The 18,574-nt window shown below is 41.9% G+C and overlaps 1 protein-coding gene across 1 annotated transcript in view; it reads left to right on the top strand.

The window, feature by feature from the left end:
- LOC137425938 (glutamate receptor ionotropic, delta-1-like) overlaps positions 1-18,574 on the top strand; it is a 396,968-nt gene that overhangs the window by 356,387 nt on the left and 22,007 nt on the right. The window contains exon 12 of the mRNA XM_078776249.1: positions 14,424-14,587. Coding sequence (XP_078632375.1) covers positions 14,424-14,587 — 164 coding nt within the window. The remainder of the gene's footprint in view (positions 1-14,423; positions 14,588-18,574) is intronic.

The raw sequence follows: 18,574 nt of genomic DNA, 5'->3' as shown, positions 1-18,574 counted from the left end.
TGATAGTAAGTAACAAAAGTTTGAGGGACTAAACCTCATTAAGGGGTTTGTTAAGGGGAAGTTGATGGGAGTGTTCACTAAATGGTCCTTTCTGAGAAAGAGAGTGTGGAAGTTTTTAGGGTTCAAAGACATTTTCCAAGTGTTGTACCAGCTCCTGCTATCAAGTCTGCAAAGAGGGAAGTGTCTGCTTCCTGCTGTCTGAAGGATTAGAGATGCTTTGACAACATGAGTTGTCATCAGTGAAAGTATAAGGAGGGTTTTCCAGAGAATCAGACTTCAGATTTTCAGACATATTTTTAGACTTCAAATCTTTTTGAAACACTCATTCCATGACTGAGTAATGGAATATAAAATGAATGTTCGAGAGCTGAAGGACTTTCTTGGCACAACTTTTCATGCTTATAATCTTCAATGCAGAATGAAAGCATTGTGCAAAAAGAACATGTACAAGTTCTGAAAGAATAGGTGCCAGTTCACCTGGACTGAATTGGAGAACCCAAGTTCCATTATTTTCTCACCTTCATACAGTGAAAATATCCAGATTGTCCAACAATTCCAGGTTCACCACACTCGGTGGCATTGTGGTTAAAGATTGCACTCGGAGTCTGGGAGGTCAGGAAGTTGGCAGTTCGATTCTGACACTGGCGAAGTCATACCAAAGATTTATAATTTGAGGTGCTGCATCCTCGCTTGAGGCTCAACATTTAAAGCATAGATCACCAGATCAGTCAAACCCCACGGTATTTTTGGGAGAGAGATTCTCCCTCAAAGTTCCCCTACCACAGCAAGAAAGGCAAATTACCACTATTTAGCACCATTCGCACCCAATGCCTTCTGGCAAGTAACTTCCAATCCCCCAAGGTCAACGGCCATGTTTGTCTCATGTTGAGTCCTGTGTTCACTGTAACCACCCATCCTGCATCATGCAGGATCATCACATTTTGTACCAGTGTCCTGCTTCTCATTTCATACCTTCCCGGTATGCCATTTTGTCCAATATTCTCAGTATTTTTTCATTTCAGTCGTGTTGCTACTTACCATGACACATCTGGGGTCCATGCACGGTGTGACCTTAACATGCTCTGGAAACCATCTTGGGCATGTTTAAATTCCTAAAACCACATAGCTTATTAATATACTTTAAACCTCATAGCTTCAAGGCATTTCACCCCTGATCCCCACAATGGGTGCTGTCCACTCACCCTACAAGGGCCTATGGTGGCCCCTTCACACCTGCCTCATTGTCCCTTTTTCATGATATCTGGTTACTATGTATGTCATTCGTTGTTATCTCCAAATACGGTTTTTAGAATGCGGAATGGAGTCCTCCCAGGTCTCGAAGTATCCACCTCCGTTTCAGTAAGGGGTGAAGATTCATGGACCAGTTTAGTTTTCTTATTCTCAAAGTTTTGTTCCGAGGGCTCTTTTCAGGATCGTCACCGAACCTCAGACAGCTTCCAGTTGCAGTTTGGTTGACGTTTGGTTTTTCTTAAATCTCTAAGGTTATTTTTTATCATTCCCGTTGCTTCCATAATCACAAGTACAATTTTGGTGCTCTCAGCTTCCAGTATCTCTTTGGTCATTTTCTTAATTTCTGCGTTGTTTAGGCCAAAATCGCTGGGGACTGACACCTCAATTAGCAATTCCTTCTTTTCTTTTTTGTACCTCAGTACTATATCTGCTCACAATGTTTTTTTTTCTATGTTCATGCTTGATGGGATCATTATGTCATATGTGAGCATTACTTCCTTGTTTTCAGGGATTGCTTTTGGTTCATGTTTCCATGAGTTTTCTGGAACTGGGATATTGAGACTTTAGCAGATGGCGATACATGCACCTGTCATATATTGGAATGCGAGAATTCAGTACTTGACATAATTTGTTGTGCCTTTGGGTGTACAGCTGCTCTGACATGAGTTTTTTTTTTTTTACATCCTTATAAGAGGTGGCTCATACTTTCTGGTTCTACCTTGCAGAACCTACACTTGTCCGATTGACTCAGTCCTGTCATTTTCTTAAAGCCATTGGTGTCGTGTCCTTGATCTTGGGCATTTAGAACGATTTGTTCTCCATCGCAGTTCAGCCGACCTCTTCTTAGTGATTCCAAAGAGCCTTCTTTGTATACTCCAAATCTGTCCAACTCTTTTTTTTATACCTTCCTCCTCTTTGATCATTTTCCCAGTTGTCAGTGTTTATCTGTTGATATTTCGTTTTATATTTTTCTTTCTTCTTTTTGCAATCGTTGGGCTGTATTTGTTATTGTTTTGGTTTATTGTGTGACATCTTCCATTCGCTCACATCAAATTGTGTGACGATTTATATTTGGATTTTTTTTTATTAGGTGTGTTAGGGATAGAGTGTGTGTGTGTGTGTGTGTGTGTGTGTGTGTGTGTGTGTGTGTGTGTGTGTGTGTGTGTGTGTGTGTGTGTGTGTGTGTGCGTGCGTGCGTGCGTGCGTGTGCCAGTCAGTCACCTCTCCCATGAGCCTTTGGGAAAAAACAATTCCTCTACTTTTCAGGGGAGAAGCTTATATGTTCTATAAAAGCAGCAACCAACCAAAACTACCTCATCTTCAATGTGAAAATGTTTAAAAACCTTGACTGAAAAGTAAGCTTCGAAATGACTAATGTAAGCAATGAAATATAAATGATACTAATGAAGATATGAATAATGACCATAAGGATTTGAAACTTTTTGGTAATTGTCCACATGGAAAATTAATGGCAAAGTCATAAAACATGCTTCTGACCATCTGGCTGAATATTTCCATTTACAATATTCTGATTTGCCATGATAGAAATACTTTCCAATGCTTGGTCGAGCATATTAGGCAATAATCTCTGATACTGATTGTCTTAAAGCTTGTTCAATAGTCATTGTAACTAACATAATGCTGTGGCTAAGAGCAACATTATGAAGAGAAGTACAGTGATTCAGTTTAATTCCTCGTCCAGTAAACCTTGTAACCTGAGTCTGCACAATGATGATGCCTCCAACGATGCTGTGATGGTCAGTCCAGCTGAAGGAATGCCTAAAGCTCTTATGAAACATACAGTAGGTTGGATGTGCTTACAACCAATATGCATGCAGTCTGGGTCGAAAATAACATTTCCCAACATTGTGGAGTTGCTCTGGGAATACAGATTTTGAGGTTAGAAATATGAATTCACCAAACAAAAAATGTTCCTCACCAAGAAAGGAGAAGTCGTTTCTTTACATTTTCCATGAGACTAATTGGACTTGCTTAAGAAGTTTAGAATTGGATTCGCAAGTTGCTAAAGCTTGTAGTGTCCGTTAAATCCTCCAAATGAATGTGCTCGAGCTGCAAAAATGCTCTTGTCTCTTTGCAAGAAGGGTTTCTTGCATCATGGAGTGTAAATAAAATTTCTCTCACCAGTTATGCATCAGTCTAACTTAACCAGTATAATCAAACGTGCAGCCTTTCGTGCCCATTTAACATAAGTATCGACTTGCAGGCCAAAAATGCATGAAGCAACAGTGAAAGGCACATCATTCTTTAGTCCCTTTCTTTAAGCATCATGCCATAGTTTACAGAACTTTTTGTTTTTCAGTATATTCATTGTTGGAGTGGTATTGAATGTTTCTAAAAGTAGTTTCTTCTGAGGGATTTCTGATTCGGGTGGAAACTGGCCATTATCAAAAATTTCTCATTTTTATTGATTGAACTCAGACTAGACAGTGCAGAGGCCTCCAAGCTATCCTGCCAGCCAACATATTGTTATGAAAATTAGGGGTAGAGGAATATCTCGATCCAGGTAGATCTGCATTGGTAGGTGTCCACTGTCCAGCTGTCGTGATAGCGAATCTAGATGTAATAAGTTCTGTAACCCGAATGTCGGATTAAGCTTGTATCTTTGTCCCTGTTACGAGGGGGCGGGGCATGCTAATTAGTACAGGGATTATGGGTAAAATTCCCTTGTGTGTCGTTCCCTCTGTGAGCATCCCAGTGTCCCTTATGGCAATACATCCCATAGACATTAGATAGGCCCATTAGCGCACCACACATTAAATAATTCCCCCACCGTCACAATGACTTTGGAAGAGCCAACAGGCAGCAGCCACACAGTATGCCACCATGGGTGACAAACATCGTGCCAGGCAGGCTGGGAGCCACGCCCAGGAGAACGTGTGATTGGTCGGGGAAGGGACAAAAAGCTTCCCCGTGATTGGAGGGTAAGAAAGGTAAATGAGCGGCACACTGGCCACTGACCGTTGACACCTCGGCCAATCTGTGCGGAAGGCGCAAAACCACTACTTAGAAGCAGGTCGCTGATTGAAGGACAAGCGCCGGTGACGTCAGAAGGCGCGAAGGAGCACCAAGAAACAAGGCACTGGTTGGGAGAGAAAAAGGGCTGACGTCACACCGCGAGTGACAAAAACGACTCGCTCGCCGGCATTGGGCGCTCTTCGCCCTCTCTTCCCTCGCTTCTCTTCCCTTGGCCTCTTTCTCCTGACTGTCCCTTCGCGTTGGGCCTTCTCTTGCTTCGGACCTGGTGGAGGAACGAGCAGTTCGTAAGATGGTGGAGAGAAGGAACGCCGCCGATTCTCTTCCTTGCATTGGTGTGCGAACGACGAACGACAAGCGAGGTTTGCATTGGAGCACTGACGAGCGGGCGCGCCGAGGGCCAGGCAATTCACGCCAACTGGAGCTGCGTTGGACGACGCGCTCGAGCCAGACGATCCCTCACACTAACAGACGCAGATAAGCTCGCATCAACAAACGCACAAACAACGTTTCTTTTATTTACTGATTTCTCTTCTCTTGTCTTGTATGTGAAGTGAGGTGTGCGGGATCCCGATTTAGGATTTAGTTTGTATCGTCGTGTTTCCCTGTCCCGATATTTATTTTGAATAAACCATTGTATTATTTTCCCTTTCTATTCAAAACCCCGTTTTGGTTTGATTCCTTAATTTGCAGGGTTGAAGACTGCTCGGAACACGTCAGGTAAGAGCCCGCCACTTCTTCCTTTTCCTTCTTCCTCCCGTGCTTGCATAGTCAAATCAGTCATTGAATAAACGCCTCCATTAAAGTTTGGTTGGCCATCCGCGATCGCACGGTATTATCTGAGGGCAATCGCGCGACAATATCCATATACATACCTAAAAACACGAGTAATAGCTTTCCAGATATACTCCATAGGATGGCAACTACACAATGAAAACAACATCTACCTACAAAATTATAGTTATTGGGCAGCAAATTTGGGACATTCATAAAGTGAAACAGGCTGATTTAACCTTAAAAACATACCTAGAACAAGTCAGGGAAAGTTCAAAACCATTGATGGCTAAAGAGTAAGTCATCCTGAAGTTTACGAGACCACAGAAGGGAGTGTAGACAGAAGCGTGCCAGAGGAGATATTCGCACAACGTCGACCCCTGGGGTACTACAATGTCGATTCCACCCTACATTGCAGAGACCAATCCCGTGTATACCAATTCATCCAATGATCAATGATGTCTTAAAATCTTGAACAATATATTCAATGCTTCCTCATAGTCGAGGGCCTGAGGGATATTTTCGTGCAAATCAGTCTAAAAGCACCAAATTTGGCCCAGATGTAGCTCAGGGCATGCTCTAATGATTTAACGAGAGCGCCCGAGCCGGCGACCCCCGGGATCACCATGGCGGCCAAATCCAATATGGCCACCGCCCGATCAAGGTTTCGGCTATAACTTTTGATCCAGATGAGCTACAAATACAAACGTGGTGTCTATTTTATGTTTTTTGACCATTAGAAACACGTTGGAATGCTTATCTTTACGATTGGGTGTGTCTGGACCCCTAATTTGCATATTTCCCAGATGGCGACTAGCCGACTACCCGAAAATGAGTTTTACCTTAACTTGTGACTCTTTTGGCAAACTTGGTGTCTATTTTATGCTTTTTGAGCATTAGAAACCCGTTAAATCCAGCTGTTTACAGTAGTGCTTGTGTACAAGTCATGAAGATGGACAATGACAACGTATACAACTATTTCCTGCCTCACAGTAAGTCATCAGAACCACTTTTTTGAGAAGTCATATTTTCATAATAGTCATTAAAGACACAATGAAGACGGCATTGCTCTCCCTTTATGCTTAATAATGCATTCGTATCATTTCAATTGATAGGAGAGACATCCTGACAATAAGGGTAGACCCTCTCGTTTTACTTCTGTCTACAACTACTATTTCATGTCTCACGTAAGTCATGTGTATTATTTTCATATATATTTAATACGAATGTCACTTCAATTCAATGCATTTGGAGGTATTTGACGTTCAAGTTTGTGATTAGCTGTGTGCTTGGTTTCCCGTGATGGATCACACAAACTATGCCTGCTGGTTACCCATCCACGTGCGAGACATGGTTGAGCTGCCTGAAAAAAATCCTGCCGTTTATGAAGAGTTCGTGAAGGGGAATTTCGTTGTGCAGCGGTCAGAATGTAAATTCAGCTTGATTGCAAAAGATCAATCCCATGAGCAATCGAACAAAATCCTGCAGTCCTGTGGTGGAGCAGCTAGACTCTATGAAAGCCCTGAAGCCCTCACACTCTTCGTGCTTGCAGGGCCTGACTGCACCAGGTTGGTGCAATAGTTTGAAGCTGTGTATAACAGCAGCTCATCATCGTTAACATCTCATCATGAAGAGGCACATAGCTTGCAGGTCAAGTTCAGGAAAGATGTCAAATCCTTCACCGAGGTTATGGAAACCCATGGAAATCCCTTTCTATCAGCGAATCACGACCTCATAGCACTCGACACACACAAGACGTTATGGAAACAGAAGTGGCTGGATCGCTCGCAGGTGTTCACGAAGTTGGTATGGCCCTACATTCAGCTTACGTGGAGCAGCGACTTGACAAGGTCACCAAGCCCGTTTCAGATACGATCCCACGGACAAATACCTTGACGTTTGCCAATCGACCTGACCCAAAAGCCAAACACAAAAACAAGAATGGCGTTCACAAGCAAAACATGACTCTCGTCACCCAACTATTCCTTTCCCTTCAATCCCGGCCCGATGCAGACATGGCAGAATTCTTCATGTTTGAAAATCAGAGGGAGCCACCCAGCATTTCCAACCAAGGGCTTTTACGTAGTGGCAAAAAGGCGGACGTTCTTGAATGTGTGAATGCGGCAAAAACATGCGTAGCAGCAGTCAGGGATGCCACTGTAGTTGTGCTCAATTGAGCAGTGATGGTCCAAATGGTCCAGCGAATTACTGCAAAAACATTCCAGGACTATATAAACACCAATATTGCTGGGTTTGTGAGGTCGTACATGAGCCGTGAATCTGTCGAGCGCTTGGACATCGTGTTCGATATGTATCCAGAGGAGAACCTCAAAGCACAAACTCACCAATGCCGAGGAACGGGGTCAATAACTAAAATAGGAGATGGCAGAACTCCTATTCCAAAGCGTAACTGGAACAGCGATTTCCTGAAGAATGAAGAGAACAAAAAAGAACTATTTGGACTTATCAGTGATGAGCTCACCAAGCATGACATGCAAGGTAAACTTCTCCTTTCTACCAAGAAGGATGTTGTACTCTCTAACAGACCTGAATATGACATATCTGCGCTTCAGCCTTGTAACCATCCTGAAGCAGACACGAGAATGATTCTGCACTTGGCACATGCTGGGGCCAATGGCCATAAAAAGGCATTTGTCCGTACGGTCGACAGCGATGTTGTATTACTTGCAATCCGCTTCTTCGACACATTAGGCCTCACAGAGCTCTGGATCGGCTTCACATGCGGAAAGAACTACCAGGACATTCCTGTTCACGAGATCCGCAATGCTCTTGGTCCCCAAAAGTCACTGGCTTTACCTCTCTTCCACTCGCTAACAGGATGCAACACTACATCAGCCTTTCTGGGCCATGGGAAAAGGAGTGCATGGGCAGCTTGGGAGGCAACACCGGATCTCACAGAAACCCGAGTCGCCCTCACCTTGGAGCCTGAACAGATCAACTCAGATGTCCATGTCCAAAGACTGGAGCGTATGGTCGTCATCATGTACAGCAAGAGCTGAGGCTCCAGCCGAGTAGATGAAGCCAGACATCGGCTTTTCTCAAACGGTACCAAGTCCCTCAAGAACCTGCCTCCCACCCAAGCTGCACTGATTCAGCATGTCAAAAGGGCACTGCTGCAGGCCAGCTTCTCCTGGAATCAGGCAACCGCCTTCCAGCAAAATATCCCAGAGTTCAGTACGTGGGGCTGGTACTGGGACTCCACGACCAAGACTTGGGAACCTTACTGGACCCATCTTGCAGATGCCAGTAAAGCCTGCGCCATCCTCCACCGCTGTGGCTGCAAAAAGTCATGTAGTGGGCGCTGCAAATGCTGTAAAGCTGGAGTCCGTTGCACCTCGATATGTGGTTGCGAGGGTGCCTGTACCAACAATGAGGGTCGAGACGACGATATTTGAGTAATGTGGTTGTGTGATTAGGATAAAACAAAAATCCACTTGTCACCTCAACAGCTACTATCCAAAAACAGTCACCCTGGTAAAGCAAAAGGACTGAGAACATATACCTGAGAACTCCAGTGATCGTCCGTACGATGTCGTATCGAGACCAGAATCCCGTTGGGTTGACAGTTACACTGCCAAAGATGGGCGAAGGTGTCCTCAAGAAGCGACGGGGGAAATCACACCTTCAGGTATGGACGTTTGACGGCTCTCAACCGGCGAACTGCAGATTTCCCACTCAAAAGCCACGTTACACATACACACCAAATTAACTTCTGGATGCGGTGAAAATGGTTGAAGCGAAGTGAAGAACCTTGAGCGATGCGCAAAGCGCGCGAGGCAAAATGGCCGATGGCCCGTTCTCGAGGCGTAATAGCACTACGATGATTCTCCTCGGAATAAACCGCAAAACCTGACACGCAGGTTGATCTGTCACAGCGATAACAACTCTGTCGCAGGAATCCCTTTCCAGGGAAACCCAAAATTCACACGTGACCCTCGTTCGTCAACGTTCGCTCAGGGCCTTGAAGCAGCTCGGCTTCTTGTCCGACTCACTCGCTCCGCCTTCTCTTCCTCCTCTTCCTCTTCGTCGTCGTCCGGTTCCTGTTTCATTTAAAACGTTAACTTTTTTACCTTTTGAAAATAGTAATCTCTATCTCCCTTAAACGACAACAATAATAGTACATGGAATCAAAAATGTTTACAGTGGATGAAAACCACAACAACGGAAGTGACGAATCCGTAACACTAGCGACACTAAATTGATACGACACTAAATCTATATGATAAGAAAAATCAGAAAAAAAAATTATTCATAAAAATGAAAAAACATGTCGGGTCGAATCCCCAAAAAATAACCAAAAAGCTAGGAAGGAAATAATAAATGACAAGGAATGACAAGGTAGGAATGACACCACAATATAACACCACAATCCTTTTACGGATTGCCATCATAACATATTTTGACATTTATGTTATTGGTGCCAATAGTAACAATTGTGTGAAGATTATTGTTGTCGTGGTAGTTGTCGATTTGTAGTGTGCATTGGTGTAATTGTGTATTTTATTTGCTGTGGAATTGAGATGGAAAAATATCTTCCTTCGGAAAAAAATGGAAAATGTCATTATGAATAAGATGGCGAGTACGCAACTTCTGCGAAGTCAACTTTTCACACAAATTTTGAATTTGTCTTGATGGAATAAAATTATCAGACAGAAAGACATCAAGATAATTGAAAGGGAAAGCTTTGGTTTGTGTGTAATGCGGCCTACATTTGCGGTCTCGAAACGGAGGCACTGACATAAACAACAGAGGCTGCAGGTTTGCGAGAACAACTGGGTCAGGAGGATTGCAAGAGTGAAGAGGGTGGATAGAAGGAGAATGGATGAACTAAAGGAGGTGATTGGTGTGCAAATGAGCTTGAAGGAGAGATTGGTATAAAGCTGGCTGAAGTCGCCTGGACACTTGATGCAGCAAGGGAGGAGCAAAAGTGGTAAATCATGCTTGAGATGGGTGGATTGTGTGAGGAGTCATATCAATAAAGTGGGGATGGTTGGAGAGTGGAGAGAGTTGGATAAGGACAGAGGGGAGTGGAGGAGTATCATGGTCAAGGTAGGGCAGAAGCTTGGTACCATTGGCAGTGCCGGATTTACCTTCTCTGCCGCCCTCGGCCAATTTTCAAAACCACTCCACCCATACCCACACTCTACCTACTCACTATACACTACATCAGATCTAGTTTCAGCTTTACAGGTGCAATAGTATGAGCGCCTGCTGAAAAGTAATGCCTTGTACTTTTTTCACTTCAAAACGAGCAAGGATATTTGAATAAAACAAAGACAGATACCTCCATCAATCTTAAGCCTGGTGTTGGTTTAATGGTTAAGGTTTGGCTGCTTTAAGATGTCAGGCTCTTGAATTTGAGCCCCTATTGCACTGTTAAATAACACCAGGTGGGTTGACTCAGCCTCTCATCCTTCCGAGGTCGGCAAAATGAGTACCAGCCTATTTGGGAACTGGTCACTGAATCCACGGTACAGCTGCGCTCCAAGTGATGATGCAATCCAGCAGCCACAGGTTGCAATTTGTCAAGGGAAGACTGAGCAAAATGGAGAATTCCCAGTTGGGCGAGTGACTTTGGAGGCCAACTTTATGTAGTTTGCCCAAAAATATACATTCAACTGGGTGTCTTTCTGGTAATATTGGTTTATGGACGCTAAATATCCCATGGTGTCTTTCCCCAACGAGTAGGTGAGTTATCGCCAGAACCTTGAACAAGTTACAAATTTCTGCCACCTTCAGTCGAGTGTCAGACCTGGCCAGACAGTGGGAATAATTGGGACCGATAAGTAAGTTGTAGTATGGTTCTAAAAATTTTGAATATTGTTGACTTAACTCACATCCATCTACATCTGCATCAGGTTTCCAAATGCAAAGAAACAGTTTTGTTCAGGACATCAAGCAAAAAACATATTCTCTAACCTTGAATTGGAAACATTATTTTTGCCGAATAAACCTATAAATACGCTCAAACCTTTGAAGATATTGAGCTAATGGGGAAATAATGCGAGAATTTAAAGGTCATTTATTACAGACAATTCTGCCATCTAGTGGCTTCAGAGAGTGTTGGTTTAATGGTTTGAATATTTGTTATATAAATATTTTGTTTGAATATATAAATATTTGTTAGAAATGATGGAAAACACAAAACTTTATGTTTTCTCAAACAATAAATGACTTACGGAAAAGGTTATACATAACTTTCTAATTTGTATAGGAATAAGGTATCTAAAATACAGCATTTGACATTTTAAACAGGCACACTCTGTGTAGATCAGCCTTGATAGTTGAGAGTATTTTTTTCAATCACATTTTATGAAGCGTAACCTTCCGTATTTGTTTTCACTCCATTACATCACTGTTAAAGTCATACTAAAATATGCAACTTGGTGTCTGTCTGTCTGTCTGACCATGATACCTTCGGTCGTTACTTATCCAATCTCAACCAAACTTCACAGGAAGACTAAGGGTCACACGACGGAGGTTGTATAGCGACTTTATTTACATCCCTCCTAACAAAGGCTTAAGCAGTATACAGCGATTTTAAAAATCCAAAAAATTTAAGTTTTTTTCAACCACAGAAATTTATTTTGCGTAAACACTTCTGGGCAGTCATTGATGAACCTCTGGAAGTTTGACGAAGATCCGATCAGCCATCTCTGAGAAAAATTGCAACACAGACACACCAACAGACAGACAAACATCTATTTTGCTGTTTTGTTCACACAGTTGAAGCTCGTGTAAGAGCTTGTACACTAACTGGATCAGGACATAGCAGACAAAAACAGGATGCAAAACAGGACAAAAGGAACAGTAAGCAGAGGAGGCAAACACCAACAGCAGAGTTGAAGGTCAAGATAGAGGGTGACTTGGACAAACAATTGGTGTTGGGAAGAATGGGAGGGGTGGGGGCAGGGGAGGATCCATGGGGTGGACACGATGGATACAGAAGAAAAACAATTGCCAGTTCTGTCAGTTGAACTCACAGTTCTATCGTATAGTGATGGCAATAAAAAACTACTTGAACATTGACAGAAATGTGTTGGTTGCAGTGGTGATTATGCTGAGAAGTAAATATGCACCATGGTAGAATAAAGATCGATGTACTATTATTATATTAGGAGGAAAACTGGATTTTCCAGAAAATGCAATCAAGCCACCAAAATACAATCTTACTCATACCACAAACATCCTTCAAAGATTCACAGGATGCATGAATACGTCCTTTACACAACACCTCAACGAGTTTGTGCTCATTCTGCCGACCTCGGGAGAATGACAGGCTAAGTCAACCCCACCTGGTGTTAATTAAACGGCTGACCGGGATCCCAAGCCCTCCACCCTAACCGTTAAGCCAACACCAGGTTGGGGCAGTCATAAGAAATGCTTCAATGTTTGAAGAGCCCTTAATCAAGGTTTTAATTATATATGATCTGCGGGGCATGCACCCCCCACCGCCCCCCCCCCCTCCATACATATATAGCGATCGGCGCCCTCTGTCGAACCTGACAGCAAAATTTTATTCTCCAGCTGAGGCTTAACTTATTAAAGCCTCAAAGGGTATGTGCAGTGTTCAAAAAGTTATACAAACAAGATACTCACAGTAATTCAAGATATATAAAAATAGTCCAAGGCATGTATAATTACACACACATCTCGTTTTTTTCATTTATGTTCCTCACAATTCAATCACACACACACACACACACACCTCACCTTGCTTGCAAAACACCAGGATGACAGTTCATAGCTGGACCGGGATTCAAACATAGCCTTGACAGTGAAGCGACAAGTGTGCATACCTCTAGACTAGCCTGCCAGCCTTTTTTCTTATAATATGTATATTTTTGTGCTCACTATATATCCATAATAATAAAAAGGTGTGTGTGCGTGTGTGTGTGTGTGTGTGTGTGTGTGTGTGTGTGTGTGTGTGTGTGTGTGTGTGTGTCCGTCTCCTTCATAACTCCAAAACCAAGAAACCTAGCGGCCCCAAACTTTGCATGCATACGTATCGACCTCCAATGGATTGCATGAATGAAAACTGGCTGATTGGGTGTTTTTGAAGACCATTTACGCTAACAGGCGTGTACCTTTGGTCAGCCTGCGTTCAGGTTGCACAGCTTTGGGACTTAATTCTGCCATTTTGTCCGGTCAACTCAAGTATGCCTTGCCTCAGAACAGGTCCATTTCTGTACAATAAAGCTTCATATCCACGAATGTGTTGTGTCGTAAAGTACTCCAAGAATTTAGAATTCAGTAATCTCCAACAGTTTTATTCAATCCAACATCGGACGCACGTCCCGTTCCAATCTTCTCCATGCTCCATTCTTTTCCCGGAACTCTCCTCCTCTTCGCCACGCCCCCTCTAGCGTACCTTCTATGCACAAAACCACAGAATGGTTATATTGATGGATCTTCATACCTATGAATCGCTGCATACCTGTATACATCGCAATGCTTATAAACATCAGTGTTCATGCCTTTATCTAATTTCCGTAAAGATCGAGAATCTGTTCACCTGAATTGAATTTCAAAATTTTAACTGCAGAACCTCAGCCAAACCTCAGCCTCAGCTCCAAAACCTCAGCAGCAGTTCCAACTCCAAAAGAGTGTTCAATTGTCTAAATTGGATATTGTGGGATACTCCAGGCATCTCAACAGTATTTTTTGAATGCTTGCTTGAGTGCTAAACATTGCTTGGCAAGCACTCTTCAGGCTTCTTTTGCCAGCCATGGTGATACAGTAGACAGACCTCCCTTTTTGTTTTTACGTATGCAGTTTGTTATTACACGAGATCAATTGATTCACATTTTTGTGTGATCTAATTTCTTTATATGAATATAAGTTATATTAATATACCCATCGAAATATACTTGTTAAAAAAAAACCATCGAATCAAACATCGTATTTGATGTGAGCTTAACCCCTCTTTGGCAGTTCAAATGACATGCATGTGCAACGGTCTCATTTGATACTGTATATATAGACCAAAGCATCATGAATCATTAGTTACTTAGGATGACATAAGAACTCACTCAATCACTCACCATGAGTTATCTCATCTTGGTTTGATTCATAATAAACTGTAAATCCGACAGAGTGCCATGAAGTAGGTGAGTGCGCATTGAAGCATTGTCTTTCACATGAAGATTGTACAATTTGCTGTTTTGCGTTTCAGGTGTGAAAAATATATTATCTCAAGGTATTTTCATTATTAAAAATGGGGCCATTGTGTACAGGTATCCTGGATAAATTCCTGTTTGGAGTTAGCTGTATGATGTGCACTACGCACAGTAGGGAGGGGTAGCAGGAGTGATGGGATGCGAATATGGCACAGTCCTTATTGTCATTCGTGTTGTGATAATCATTGTTCATTTGTTCAACAGGTTAAACGGGGTGGTTACATCTTCCTGTGGGATACGGCGGTACTGGAGCATGAGGCACTGAGTGATGACGAGTGCGCTTTGAGTGTGCGCAATGTGGCATACGACAAGGGTTACAGCCTTGCGTTACAGCAGGGCAGCCCTTACAGAGACATCTTCTCACAAAGGTCAGCACACCACAACACCTACCAACACAGTAAGTACTTCATTACAAATAAAATACCATTAACCACAACCAGGTAGCAACAACTATCAGGGACGCCTCTTCACGTTGCAAGCACCTCTTCACTTCACGTACCCCCAAATGCAAGTCAGGGGGGCAAATCTTCCCCATTATTCCCTGCTGCCTGGATTTGTCAGGGCAGTGCAGTCACAGTCAGAGTCCAGCCCTTTCTCTCTCTCTCTCTCTCTCTCTCTCTCTCTCTCTCTCGCTCTCTCTCTCTCTCTCTCTCTCTCTCTCACTCTCTCACTCTCTCACTCTCTCACTCTCTCACTCTCTCACTCTCTCACTCTCACTCTGTCTTGGCCCTGACTTCGTGAAAGCAGGGGTACACCAACTTAGTGGCGCCCCTGCGAGATCGATCAGCTGTTTCTGTGCCACGGGATTGTTCAAGAGAACCGTCCGGGGCTATACAACAACAACAACAACAACAACCAGGTAGCAAACGTGTTTTTTCTAATCACCGTCACAATTACCAAATACATGTCACACACGTGATCTCCAGGCAGCAAGAACGCATAATTAAATAGATGACCATTTATATTTAGACATGCTAGAGCCCATGCGTGTTCTTTGGAAAAAAAAAATTGCCAATCAAGCTTCCATAGCCAACTGATGGGTACAATGTAATATTGCAAACCTTTCAGAGGGTATTTGTCTCGATTGTCTTCTAACGTGCAAATCTTACAGCAAATCGGCAATCTCATTGCATTCTGTGTTTCATTTCCCCCTTGTGCATCCTTTCATGTAAAAAAAAGAAAGAGTAATAATAATAAAACGTGAGTGCGTATCGAATCGTAGGCAGAATCGTGGCATAATTTTTTGGTGTGCCAGTCATGTGTAGAATATCTGAACAGGGAAGTCCTAGCCACAGAAAGGAACAAATGGCAAGTGAACGAAGCGTAAAAGGTTAAACTGAGGCAAAAGCACGGGTTCGCGTGGCCTAATAACATGACTTCGGGGGAAAGAAGTGGGTGACTTAAGGCCAGATGGTAAGAAAAATTATCGTCATTCTATCATTGATCATTTCTTCATGGCTATTTTGGTGAGCTTAATGTACAGGCCCTCTTTTGGTTGAAGATTTACTGACAAGAAGTCTTCTACAGTGAATGTGTCGAATCAAAAAGATGGTTTGCCCTTTTCGAAAATCTTACTATAATTCACCAAATGTCCGTCCATCTGCCTGTCGATTCAAAGGTTCCGCAAAAACGGCTCAACCGATCGCAACAATATTTTGAGTGGGTAATCCTGGGAACCCCTGGAGTAAAATAGACTATATTGTTTTTCCGATTTTTCCAAGTTTTCCAGTTTTTACAAACACGATGGAATAATATTTACCGATATGAACAGTGATGTGGCTTTTATTTAAATTCTACAAATACTGTTTAGATTTTGATGAGAATTACGAACCTGCAGAGAATCCGGAAGTGGACAGATGACGGCAATGCGCGGGTTTGATAATATCCCAATACAACAGTTATTCAATCGTAATGCTAAATCGTTAAACGTTAATTGTGTTAATCGTTTTGTTAAAGTATCAATTGATGATTGGAAATGAGTGAATACAATTACGATTTTGAATTCGTAATTGTGTTCACCCAACCGTATGGAACTTCACATCAGGATTTAAATATTTGTTTATGTCACGAATGTTGTTAAAAGTTTATTTTATATATTAATGTTATTTAATTTGTGATTGGAGTTATGCTGTTTGGAATGAAAACAGAGATATCAAGTTCAAGTGAATGACGGAATGCCGTGACGGTTTCTACTTTCTAAATGTGAATTCGCGGATCGCCATATGCAGATTCGCCATTGACTGGGTATGGAACAAACGTACCCGTTTGTTTGCGAACGGGTACGTTTTTCATGGAAGTCCTTCACGAAATTGCTGTCCATGTCTGACGTGTGACTGAAGGTGCTACAGTAATGTGGAATTTATTGATTTCATGCTTTAGCATTCACCGTTTCTGCATTGTCTGTTTGCTTCTGGCCTCCCACCCATGCGTAGCACGGGTACCTCACTAGTAGATTAAATCAAAGGTCACTTAAAAAATAAAAAATAAACTCTCTGATCCGGATCCGGATTCGAATCTTCACGACAATCGCATCGATTCGTCCTTGTGTTTATAATTTCGAAACGTATGATCCTAAAAATTCAACACATAATTGGAAAGTGTATTTAGTGCACAAAATGTCATTTGTTACCTCCCCATTGAGGGTGGACGGAGGTTATGTTTTCAACAATGTTTGTCTATTTGTCTGTGAAGCATGATATCTCAAAAAGTTGTGGATGGATTCGGACGAAATTTGGTGGATTGGATGGGTGTGTAATAAAGAAAAATTGATTAGATTTCGGTGAAGATCCCAATCCGGATCCAGATACATTGATGTTTAAAAAAAAAAAATTGTTATTCTCTGAATCTTTAAGTGATTCTTTCTTATGATTTTCTTTTTTAATCACCATTGAGAGATGGGGACAAAAACGATAAATAGCACGATATTTCAAAAAGTTGTGGACGGATTTGGATGACACTTGGTGGATGAGTTGGGCAGGTGACAAGAACAAGCAGATTCGATTTTGGTTTAGGTCCAGATCTAGCCAGATACGGCCTATCAGTGGGATACAAAATGTAAACTGTTCCGCCTGGCAGAGGTACGACTTCTACCGAGTGTTATTCGAATTTGCATGTGGTGCCGAGGTAAGGATGTGTGAACGAATATATGCAGCTCACATGTTAAATTTACAAGTCCATTGCATCTCCATCATGTGAGTGTTAACAAAAATTTTAGTTAGTTTTTAAATCTTGCTGAACTGATTGAAGGATTTTTGAAATTTTAAAGTACAGTATACCTAATGACCCATTAGTTTACTCCACCATGGCCAATATATATATTTTTTTATCAATCCTGAGTGGTCCAAAACGGAAGTGAATCAATAATTATGCTCCATGTTAGATCAATGCTGAAAAATGCAACTTTATACTTTCTGACTCACTGTAAAATCTTTAAAATGTGAGTTGGAGGATTGAGTTGAACAAACTGACCGATGACCACAATAGAAGGAATAATTATGTGAAGTTTTGTGACTATCCTCCCACCATCGGTTTCATAGAAAATATTTTTAAAAGTTAATAGTGACAGACGAATGCATGGTGTTTGAGGTTTAACAGAAGAAAGTTTAGGATTGGAGCTTGCATCTTGCACAATGCCACTAAAAGACATGAAGAATGACACTTTTTGAGAAATACTGATATCGTTTTTCTGCTTGGAAGAACAAGGATTCATCATTATTTAATAGCTAACATGGTAAACGATGTTCTATACAAAAGGATCACTCAACAATATTTATCCATGTGAGACTGAACTCTTTTAAACCCAAAAATATTCTGATGTAGTTCGTGAGAGTTGCAGTGAAATATTCATAATTCTTCATGTTGGCATTTTAATCCCTTGTGCTTGATACATTTTCAACTACGTACGACATATACATTCATAATCCTCAATGGGACTCAATTAAAAGAGTCCTCGAGGCTAAAACATTAGGGCATTTTGACGTAAAACATGAAATGGATAATGTTTGCTGATTTTCAGTTAATTTTTATTACATGGCCGATATAACCAAATGATAGTTGATAAGATGATTTTGAATATGTTCTCAATAATTTGTGGGCGAACATTGTAATACTGACTCTCCAAAGTGGCCATATACTTTTTTAGCATTTTTAAATGTCATAATTTTCATTATTTTGATTACCCCCATCCCTCGCAGTAGTCTGGCTTCATATATATATATATATATATATATATATATATATATATACATATACATACACACTACATGGCCAAAGGTATGCGGACACCCTTTCTAATCAGTGGACTCTTGTTTCAGCCACACCCATTGCTGACAGGTATGTATAATCAAGCACATAGC

Source organism: Myxine glutinosa, chromosome 4 (assembly GCF_964187855.1).
Source record: "Myxine glutinosa chromosome 4, kmMyxGlut1.1, whole genome shotgun sequence".
Lineage (NCBI taxonomy): Eukaryota > Metazoa > Chordata > Myxini > Myxiniformes > Myxinidae > Myxine > Myxine glutinosa.
This window is presented reverse-complemented; position numbering and strand designations above follow the sequence as displayed.